The sequence below is a fragment of the Plasmodium fragile genome (assembly GCF_000956335.1).
Source record: "Plasmodium fragile strain nilgiri unplaced genomic scaffold supercont1.7, whole genome shotgun sequence".
NCBI classification, from domain to species: domain Eukaryota; phylum Apicomplexa; class Aconoidasida; order Haemosporida; family Plasmodiidae; genus Plasmodium; species Plasmodium fragile.
In genome coordinates this window covers 144,486-155,504 of record NW_012192587.1, presented here as the reverse complement: position 1 = coordinate 155,504, position 11,019 = coordinate 144,486, and the positions used below count along the sequence as shown (strand labels likewise).

At 42.7% G+C, this 11,019-nt stretch overlaps 4 protein-coding genes across 4 annotated transcripts; 1 reads left to right on the top strand and 3 right to left on the bottom strand.

Moving 5' to 3' along the window:
- Positions 1 to 235: 235 nt before the first annotated feature.
- On the bottom strand, positions 236 to 3,281 carry AK88_00862 (uncharacterized protein; the record flags this gene model as incomplete). The annotated part of the gene is made up of 6 exons (XM_012478506.1): positions 236 to 386; positions 508 to 665; positions 791 to 887; positions 1,053 to 1,148; positions 1,350 to 2,590; positions 2,679 to 3,281. 6 exons carry the CDS (start codon positions 3,279 to 3,281, stop codon positions 236 to 238), a joined length of 2,346 nt encoding a protein of 781 aa, XP_012333929.1.
- Positions 3,282 to 4,849: 1,568 nt separating this feature from the next.
- AK88_00861 (uncharacterized protein) lies at positions 4,850 to 6,685 on the top strand (the record flags this gene model as incomplete). Its single annotated transcript, XM_012478505.1, has 1 exon — positions 4,850 to 6,685. One exon carries the CDS (start codon positions 4,850 to 4,852, stop codon positions 6,683 to 6,685), a length of 1,836 nt encoding a protein of 611 aa, XP_012333928.1.
- Positions 6,686 to 6,959: 274 nt separating this feature from the next.
- AK88_00860 (uncharacterized protein) lies at positions 6,960 to 8,591 on the bottom strand (the record flags this gene model as incomplete). The annotated part of the gene is made up of 2 exons (XM_012478504.1): positions 6,960 to 8,204; positions 8,403 to 8,591. 2 exons carry the CDS (start codon positions 8,589 to 8,591, stop codon positions 6,960 to 6,962), a joined length of 1,434 nt encoding a protein of 477 aa, XP_012333927.1.
- Positions 8,592 to 9,366: 775 nt separating this feature from the next.
- On the bottom strand, positions 9,367 to 10,946 carry AK88_00859 (uncharacterized protein; the record flags this gene model as incomplete). Its single annotated transcript, XM_012478503.1, has 7 exons — positions 9,367 to 9,426; positions 9,642 to 9,683; positions 9,883 to 9,945; positions 10,220 to 10,281; positions 10,433 to 10,497; positions 10,715 to 10,752; positions 10,881 to 10,946. 7 exons carry the CDS (start codon positions 10,944 to 10,946, stop codon positions 9,367 to 9,369), a joined length of 396 nt encoding a protein of 131 aa, XP_012333926.1.
- Positions 10,947 to 11,019: the final 73 nt, after the last annotated feature.

Below are 11,019 nucleotides of genomic sequence, written 5' to 3'. Positions count from 1 at the left end.
CATGCGACGGGGGTACTCATAAGAGGGCACCCTTAAAAGGGTCCTGTTTTATTGTTTTACAAAACGTGGAGTGGAAAAAAAAAAAAGTCCACCATGCAATAGCACGCGCAAATATAATTTGGCATCCCCATTAGCAAAACGATAGACATAAATCCTAACCATTTATGTTGGTTTAGACCTTCCACGAGCTGCAAGCTTCAACATTTGAAAACTGCACACATAGTTCTTCCCTCCGTCATGTGTTATATATTTTACACTCCTCTGCTGCCTTCCGCAAGCGATCGTAAAATAAGCGGCTCTTGCGCATCTCATTGTTGTACACGTCGTTGAACTGGAAACTTTTACACGCGTTGACGAAGTGCGATATACAGCTCTTGATGAAAACCCTGCAGTGTGTGATGAGAAGCGATATGATGTTGAGTTGGGGGAAGCGGGAGTAAAGCGGTGTTGACATGCCTTGGCTCGGGGGAGTTTCGTCCACCGCCAATAAAGTTCACCGTTGCTTACTTTGTTAAGAACGAAATAAAAAACTCGTTCACATTCATGTTGGGTGATATTTCGATGTAGCACTTCACGACGGTCTCGTCGAAAGTTCTAGGGGCAATAAACGCGTGGATCGCCATATCAATTTCCATGCAGTTGTCCGTGTCCACAACGAGGTTCGTCTGAAAAAAAAGGGGAGGCGTAAGAAGGGGGAGAGGAAGGTGTACATACTGTTGCGTCATTTTTTTTTTTTTTTTTTTTTTTTTTTTTTTTTTAGCCGCTCCACTTTGCACACATTTCGAAATACCATATTTTCAGAATTCTTGGCAAAATTGGAGGCATATAAAAAGAGGCCTTTCGAAAATTTGAAGTCTTCGCATATCCATACGTCAACCAGTAAGAACCTGTGTGGGGTGGCAAGAAGAGTTAGCGTTTGTTCGAAAAAAAATATAAAGGGAGCGGAATAGCGCCTCAAAGCGTATCATAGCAAAAAGTATAGCGTAACGGTGGAATGTTTGATCACTCTGCAAAATTTGTCAGCGCGCTGGAGGGGCGGGGGCATTTCCTACCTGTCCTTGATTAACCACGGCATGGCAATTTTTGTGTAAACAATTTTGTCTAGCATTCCTCGTTGCTTCAAAGTTTTGCAGTCGCTTATTCCAAATCTACACGTGGGGGCGGCAATTAAATAATAGGGAATGCACCATATATGGGAAAAAAAAAAGAGCGCACTGCTACACGATGACAAAATGGCCACACGGGGGGAGGGAATTCTTCCACGAGGAAGTGAGTTACACGCCAAAAAAACTACTCGTTAAATTAGCTAGGCAGCCGAATGAGCTCCCCCCAAAAAATGCGTGACCTACTTGAAGGGGAAGGAGTAGAAGGGAATCCACGATTTGAACAGGTTACTCTCAATCATGGTGGCAATGACGTACACAAAATTGGAGGGTATCAGCAAATTCACGTAAAAATATATGAACGTGTTCAGGTCACTTCTTTCTCTTTCTTCAATCCTGCTATGCGTGGACTCCACGTTAAAGTCCTCACGTTTCCTCATACGTTCATGCGAAGCCTTATTCATTTTCTCTTTGCTTGCAGATTGCCGCTTTGCTCTGCGCCTCGCTTGGCTCGACGGTTCGCTCCTTGAGTCGCTCTCCTTTCCACTATCCTCCTCACTCTCTTCAGCTGTCTGGAACTGGTCCGAGCTTGTCTCCTCCCCACTGGGAGTCCTCCCCTGGTCTTCTTCATCATGCTTCTCCTCCTGCCCCTCCTCCCTCAGAAGCCCCACGCCCAGTTTCCTAGAATATATCCGCTTGAAAGAGTTAAACTCCTTTCTCGTGACGTAATAGAAGACTGCGTTATCGTCGTCGTCATCATAGGCCAGATGGAAGTGTCCGTAATCGATGTACTTGTTCTCTATGCACTTGGCCGGTGCTTTTTTTCTTTTGCTCTTCCGCTTGCGCGCGCGCCTAGCGCGACGGCTCTCATGGCGGTTGTCGCGGCTGTTGGAGAAGCTTTTTTCGCAGCGGGTGTATTTTTCTTCTTCTTCTTCTTCTTCTTCTTCGTCTTCTCCGTCGCTTCCCCCTGATAGGGTATTCGCAGGGCATTTCTCGAGGGACCTCCCCGCCCGCGCCGCGTGTCTGGCGTCTTTGGCTCCTTCCGCGTCGCTCAAAAACTCCTCGGAGGTCTGCACCATGAGGGGAGATGAAATGTCGTCACTGATTCCACTTGGCCAGTTGGTGTATTTGGAAAAACACAACATCCCATTCACGTCCACGAGATCAATGAGATAATCAAAAATAAAATTTTTGTAAACCTTTTTCGAAATGACAGAAAAATTTAAACAATCATCCCATGTGTCTTTAACGTTCAAATTAAATATGAGTTCAATTTTGTTCATCATTTTGTATCTATATAATATTTCGCTAACAAAAAGATTTTCGAAAAATTTTTTTTTTTTCAATTCTCCCTCTGTGGCGTACTTTTTCACATACACATCTCTCAAGTGATGGTACGCCTCTCTCACATTTAAATTGTTCAAATGGTTAATGCTTTCCAAAATGTCGTTGTACAATTCCGACACGTATGGATGTTGTTGTAGAGGCTCAATATATGACAATAACCTACATTTAGCAAATAATATATCACACTTTTCTTTTTTTTTTTTTTTTTTTTTTTTCCATTTTTTTTACTTTATTTTCATACAGCGTGAAATGTTTGTATGTGTTCTTCAGGGGGTTGCTGAGTTTGTTATTTTGTTTTGCACATTCTTCTGGGGGGCGATTACCATCATTGTCTTGAATCCCTTCTCTCAGTTGAATCGTTGCGTCGCTTTTACCCTTGGCGTCCGCCTCTCCGTCCCCATTTTCACCTTTGTCTTCCCCACTGGGCGATAATATTTTGAGGCTGTGGAATATGTGTGCCCTTTTGGAGAGAATAATATTGCCCAGATTTTGCTCCCCCGAGATTTTACTTACTTCTTCCTTCGACGTGTCGTGCTTTCCACTTTTACACCCCTCCTTTGAGTTGCCGCCAGGATTGCGTGATAATTTGTTAGTACTGCTCCCATTGGTCTCACTGGAGTTACTCCCCTGCCGGTTTTTATTTTTTTGCGTCTCCGACAAAATGGCATCCTCCCCTGCCTCTTTCACGTGACTATCATCTGTGTCCACCTGGTCCGATGAATAACAGCTATCTTCGTTCAGGATGCTGAATATGTCCAATTCCTCGTGCCCGCTGATTTTATCTCCATCCTTGCCTTTGCATTTTCGTATCAAATATGATAGCTTGGGCATGTTACTCAGCAGGGACGGGGAAGGGGCGATGGGCCCAGTTCGAATGTGCTACCTTGGGAAGTGTTCCGTTGGAAAATACTCACTTGATGACTATCAGCTAGGCAGCGACGTAGCTGGCTAGCTATTTGCCCACAGCGCCTGGCCCCACTTACACATGTACGTAAGCCTGCGCAAAGTACTCACACGAGGAAAGGTGTGAAACTGAAAATTTACACTCTCGCCAAGTGGCTGATTCAATTTGCAAGGTTATGTCCATATGGATGAACGTTCATATGTGTATTATGGTATGCAAAAAAATTTGTAAAAAAAAAAAAATTGCATATTCAAAACGTATTTAATTTTACTTTCTTTTTTTTTTTGTTTTGTTCATCCCCCCTTAGTGGGACATCACAGTAAACATCACTTGGATACAATTTTACTTCATTGTGCTGTAATCCTTTGAATATGCAAGCATGCCCATGTTTATTCTGTTTTTTTTTTTTTTTTTTTTTTTTCGCGTTTCTATTCGTGTGCGAGTATGCCTCATTTGTTCTCATATGTCCCCCTTAAAGCATATTGCGCACATGGCGCGCCATGTTTTTAGCACTGCCGTAGTTGCATGACTGAGCTAGCAGTACAGGTGGGGAAAAAAGGGAAAAAGAAAAAAGCAGGCTCTTTACATGTACATACAGCAATGTGAAACAACGGTAGAGGGGTAAACTTATGGCAAGTGAACCATGGAATGGTGCAAAAAAATGGGAGTGGCCTAATGAAACAAATAGAATTGCACATATATATGTATATATTATATGGACACCTTCCGACGTACCACCCGGTTTGCCGCCTTACTCGAAGGGTAACACTTAACGACCATTTCGCGTTCTCCTATTTTCTTACGTATTAGTCCTTTTTTTTTTTTTTTTTTTGTGCACATTTTCAAACTAAAGCGGTAATAGAAAAGGCCATCGGAGTCACTGTAATGTGCGCACCTGGATTTCAGGTTAACCCTCGTAAATGGGGTATTTTTGCCCCCCCCCTCCCTGTCCGTTGTAAATTTCTTCAAGGAAGAAGAAAATGAACAAATGTGTGTGCACCACCAGGTGATAAAATAAATGAGTACAGAAATGTAACATTGTTGGTGTTCTCTCTTCTCAATTGTTCCATCTTATGGAGAAAGTGCCACTGCGGAAAATGTGTCACACGGTTGTTCTCCTGGGCGCAGTTGTACAGAATTGCATGTACGAGGTTTTTTCCTGCCATCCTTTTGTACGTCCTCATCATGTTGCAAAAAAAAAAAAAAAAAAAAAAAAGCATACGGCCTATTTTTAGCTGCACACATTGTCTTTAGGGTTTCTCTAAATGGTTAAATTTTTTGTTCACTTAGGGATTGCGCTCTGCTGTTCATACTGATGATTGTCTAATTTTGTTCTTTTTTTTTTTTTTTTTTTTTTCCTGTCATTGTTGTTGGGCTTGGCTTGGCTTTATTTTATTTTTGACACGCTTGCGCTGTCCCCTTTTGTTGCCTATGCGCTTTTCCGCTTATTAGCTTATTATTCCTTTGTTGCCTCCAACCCCGAGAGAGCCGAGCCATGGAGGCGTCGAATAGGCAGAGGAGCGTGGAGCTAATCTGCACGGAGAGAGCCGGGTGCGACCCCCTGGACGGTACGGAGCACAGAGACAGCCACAAGGATAGGAAAGAGCTCCTGCTGAGGGAACTGCACAACATGAAAATGAACCTATTCGACAATTCGCCCTTCTCAAATTATATACACTTTTACGAAATATATAAAAACTTGAAATGTATAGTGAAGTATGAAAAGGAAGTGCCAAAAGGGACCTGGTTTTTACACCCAATTGGGGAAAAAAAAACGTACATTTTGTACCTTGTGTATATTCTCTTTTTACTGCTAAGTATATGTCTCCTATTTCGCCTGCAGACAGTGCTTAGACTTCCCTGGGGGTTCAACACACATTATCACCCGTGTGAAATTCACTTCCACGTTTTTTCAACTTTTTCCGTTTTGGCGTATTGCCTGCTAAATTTATATATTATTTTTTTTACATACAAAATGTTCCTTCACCATGTGGATGTCATGTGCCTGATCATCCTGCAAATGCTGTACAATGTATATATACGAGAGAAAAACAAAGAAATATATAGGAACACAGAAACTCTCATTGAGGGTTGTAAAAAGATGTTTAGTCACTTGGACAAAAAATTTGACCACATGGTGCTACTCCACGCTGATGAAGTTTTTAACAAATTTACAAACATCTTCAAGTACATAAGTAGGGACAGCGACACGAACAGGGGAACAATCGGCACACCAACCAAATGTGGCGAGGTCTGCATGGAAGTTGGGCACCGGAGGGAGAACGCGGGGCAGGCGGCCAAGGCCGCAAAGGTGGCAAAGGCGGAAAGGGGGAAGAAACCCAGGGGGGCGCCAAACAAACACGCCTCTGATAACCAGTCATGGGAGAGCAATACGTATACAGATAAAGACGCCGCGCTGGGCACCACAAAACGTAGTGTCTCCGTAATTATAAATAACGATGACCTATACGAAGAGTTGAATGTTTTTCCCGGGGGAGATATGGCCAATTACCACTGTGTGCACATGGACAGCAAGAATATTTTCAACATTTTTGGAAACTCGATTTATTCAAACATTTACAACATAAGCAACTACATGAAGTATAATCACAACTACATCCATTCATTAATGATTCAGAAATGCAGCGATAAAATAAATTACATCAAGTACTTTTTTTTCTTCATTCCGTATGTAATTAATTTGTGTGTAAATTTACTTATAAATTTTTATATCCTTTTCTCCGTGTATTACTACAACAATGCTGTTCCTTTGGTACCACCTTACGAGCTAGCCAAAATGCACATTTTAAATTTGCGAAATTATAAAGGGATATATTACATCCTGTTCATATTTTTGTTCAATTTTTTTTTTTTCCTGTATGCTCTCTTCCTGTCCAAATTAAATATCATTCACGTCTTCCTCAATCAGATTTACAAGAATTGCAAATACGAGTCCATTTACTACTGCGAGCATGTCATGAATGAGATTTATGAAAATTGCATTTTTCCCCACATTGTACAGATAGTACTGAACAGAAAAGGCACCAACAGGATGGGCCATGAAGGGACCAAAGGAGTCGCCCTGTTGGACAAGAAAGCACCTGACCAGGCAAGGTGGAAAGGCGTATCCCCAGACGCCTCTCAAGATTACCATGTCCTGGTGAATAACCCAGGTGGAGGTTCGAACGATGTTGCTAACAACCTCCACAGGAACAAATCGCACGATATGAACTTTCGAAAATGTCAAGAGGTAGATTCCTTTTTTGGTAACAAGGATTCCCACCGGGAGTATGATGTCTCCGAGTGCATTAAGTATTTCAGCATGAGTTAATTGGAACCATTGATCGGGCGACGGGGAGGCACTCGACATTGCGTATTAGCGATTGCACGACGCAGACGCGAAGCGTATACGCCGCAGGACGAGTGAACCCCCGGGTGAAAAGTCCCCCTGGGGGAGACAGCGGCTTTATTAGACGTCCCTCAAGGGGGGGTGGGCAGGCGCGTTTTGTCCCACAACTATTTTAGCGCACATGAGCTGCCCCCCTTTTTGCCGATAAAACCAACTATGTTAAGCGCTCTCTTTCCCGCCGCTCTGCAAACCACATTCATGGGTCGGGCACGTACCCCCTCCGGTAGATGCTCACATTCTGGGGGTAGTGATACGTAGAGTCGTAGCAAATGGTCCTGAGGTAGTTCCTATCTTTTTCCGAAAGGCGTATGTACAAGGGGCGTATCTTCTCCAAGGCCTCCTCATCCAGGTGGGCCTCTTGAATATCGCTGTACTTCTTACGCAACCCCTGATCGGTGTTAATGCTGTAACCGCAGAGATCCAAATTGTGATCCGGCCCACCCTTACCAATTAAAGATCTCTCCCATTTTATGTGCATGCTGAATCTGGAAAAAATATTCCCCACAAATGTTTCTGAACGTGTGCAAATCCATTGGTCAACGATAGCAACCTGTCCTGTGTGCAACTTTTCATTTTCGTAAAAAAAAAAAAAATGTTGAAATTGAGGAAATTGGCTAGCTATCACTTTTCTAACTTGTTTTTTCTCATCAGTTGATACAAAAATGATGTTGCTCTTTCGCATAAACATAATGTAAAGCAATTTTAAAAGAGAAATGCCTACAGGAGACACGTCATATGTGGAGATTTTCTTAAAGTCTGTATACCTCAGATGGCAACTTATGTAATTATTACTCGACTTGAAAATTTTCTCAACAAACTGGTTTCCCTCATTTATTAAATATTCACTGTATGGAAGAACATCCTCCAAATTGGCTTCCATCAATTCGTTCACGAAAGCCACCAGGATGTTGTTGCCATTTTTAATTAAGACAGAATCCGTGTCGTAGTGAAATATGTCTGAAAGCGTAGAACTTACAAAATAGCTAGTTATAAAAAAAAATTCTAAACACTCTGCTTTTTTTCCTTTCACGTTTGTGCAATTTCCTGAATATACAACTGAATATTTATGGTCACAATTTTTACATGAATTTTTTTTCAATTTGTAATTTTTCACTTGACATTTATCCATGTCCACAAGTTGGAAGCTTTTTTTTTCCACCCCTTTTGACCAATCTCCAATGACATGTCGATACGAAAGGATGTAGTCCGCGTGTGGCCCAAACTGATCCTCATATTCAGTGTATTCCATCACGGGGATCACATTTTGTAGAGCCTTAAGATTGAAGAAAACGCCCCACTTCATTTTCTTGTCCTTTTTCTCCCTTCCCCAATGGGTGACGTAGCACCAGGGAGGTAACACAAGATAATGCACTTGTGTCCGCTCCGCCTGGTTGAGGTAGTACACGGCCAGCGCGACCCGGTACAGTACTTCCTTCTGCAGCTGCGAGTGGGTGGGCGAAGCGGTGTAAACATGAGCAAAAGTGGACTACTCATTACGTAGCATTAACATGAAATGCGTCCACCACGCGGGGCACGGCGCAAAACCTCTGGGGGATCTCCCTTTCTGAGCGAGTCACCCACTTCTACCAATCGCTGCCAAAATTCCGCCCAAATCCCTCACCCCATGGTCAAAACATACATTGAAGCCTTCTCCTATGTTCACATCATAGAGGATGTATTTTTTTTTCTTGAAAGGGTAAAAGGCATCACCCGTGTACACGTCGTCCGTTCTACATACCGGGGAAGGAACGTCCTTGTCTAAATTTTTAAAACGCGGGGGTAGGCAAGCCAACAGGAGGGCAAACCAAATGTGAGCTCTGCCCTTCATGGTGGGGGGGCGGAAGACAAGCGGAAGCACGCAAGGATTGATGTTTGGTTAATAGGGAGGACTCGGACGAGGGAAGCAAATCGTATGACTTGGGGTGAGAGCGTTGCAACCTGAGATGGTGCCACATATTTTTTTGTGCATCCACAAATGGGGTAATATTTTTTTCCCCGTCCAAAATGACCCTATTTAAGCGTCCACAGGGGGGGTGGCGGAAAGGGGGACCAGGACAGAAAAAGGAAAGCCTTGCGATGTGCCTTTTCTTGGCGTCATCTCACTTTGGCTAAATCAGGCAAAGAGGCAATGTCTACCCAGACAGGCCGCTAAAAAAGGGCAGTAGACAATCCTCTCGAGACACATACTCTTTACAACGCGAGGTAGAACAGGACCAACATATTAATTAAAATGCTTGGTTGTTAATTTTCGGGGGGTGGGGATAAAAAAGTTGTGCGTAAAATGTGCAAAAGCGTGTGGGGACAACACAAAACGCAGAGGGCCCGAAATCGCAAAAAAAAAAAAAAAAAAAAACGAAAGAAAAAGAAAAAAATGAAATAGAGGGGAATGGAAAGAATAATATGCTTGAGATAAACTAACATATACTGACAAAAATTAAAAAAAGTAGGGGGGGGGGGAAAAAAAAAACTTGATAAAAGTCATTTTAACCGTTCGGCCTTTTCCCCTTCTTTTTTCATACAACCAAGCCACGGGCAGCAACGAAGCTTGAATTTATTCTGCACATCATATAAAAAAAAATTATCCACGTTGCAACTGCGTGCGTTTACGTGTAGTCCTCTTCGTTGAAGTCATCATCGTCATCAAACTGTTTCCTTCGTCTTATCTGCACAGAAAGAATTATGTATGTCACTTTTTTCTTTTGAGCAACGAAATATGCACGCATGTACGCGTGGGTGGGGCTCTGACCATGGGAAACATCAGCAAAGATGGAAAATGACTTGACGTGGAGGGGAGTTTTTTTTTTTTTTTTTTTTTTTTTTCCTGCCCAGCTTTGCATACACATATACACACTCATTCGAACTTTCTACGCTGACTTACTTCTATAACTGGTTCCTTTTTGTAAATCTTTTCGCTCACTTGCTGCAGGGGAATGAGTGATGTCGGGAAAAAAATGAAACAAATAAAACAGCGGAACAAACAAAAAATGAAGAAAAACAAATGAGACGCTACAACGGTGTGCATGTGCGCACGGCAAAAAAGCGGAACACGCGAACAGAAAAAGCAAGCAAGCAGATCTACAACACATCCATGCTTTACACCCAATTGCGCGCAAACAAACCTCGATAATTTTAATTAGCTGCTCGTCATCGATTTTTCTGTGAAGCAGACCCATTTGGCTATTCTGAAAGAGAGGGGAAAAACAAATGGTAGGAACATATGGGGCATGTGCACATGTGATTACTTCACCATCTCATTGCAACGTTGGTCGTTGGCATTTTTTTTTTTTTTAAATTAATGCGATACGATGAGAAGAAGAGGTTGGAAAAGACCCCGTTTTTTTACAAGGCTGGCGAAAGAGCCATTATACACGTCCTCTTAAATTAACTCCTTTCATGTCCCCTTTTTTGTGTGCATCACTTTTTTTTTTTTTTTTTTCCTCCCCCTTTTGTTGTTACCCTTATGATTATGTCCTCGATTCGCCTGGCCTTCTCTTCCTTCACAATGGCTATCCTTGACACTAAAAAGTAAAAGTGGTGAGCGGTTCGGCTGAGTCAAAATTGCATTATACTTTTGCTCATTGTGTTACACTTGTCGCAGGCGTTAGTCTTTCCGATGTTGCCTCTCTTTTCCAGCCCAGCACTCTTAAAAGAACACTCCTTTTTCTTTACATCGTGCGTGTGCATCCGGGGTTAGCAGGGACTTCATGATGATCCTCCTCTGCTCCTGCTGTTCCCTATCACAATGAATGAAAAATGCGATGTATTCGAGTCGTTACGAGTGAAGTGTGCTCATTTGGGCATACATGGGCAAACATCATTCAGCACAGTTGTTGAACTGCACGAGACAGCTAAGCAAAGCATGTGCACGTGCACAATCATGTATAGGTGTAATGGTTGTGTGTGTTTCATTAAGGGGAAGGGAGCTAGACAGCTCAACCCATGTATTCGTACTCCTGCTTCTGTTTCTGTTCCAGCTCCTTCTGCGTTTTCTGCCAAAGGGGGGAAAGACAGACACGCATCCATGTAATGTGTGTGTACGGGGAATGAGCGCATACGGATGGAAACATATGTCTGCGCGTGTACTAGCGAAAGGGGAGACACACAACGGAGATCCTACATTTTCCAGGTTCCTCTTCGAAAGCTCCAGAAGCCTCGAGTTCGCTTCAGCCCTTTCAGCGTTCATTTTTTGCAAAAGTCAGGAGCAAAAACGTTTGGACGTCAGTTAGCTTTTTTTTTTTTTTTTTTTTTTTTTTTTT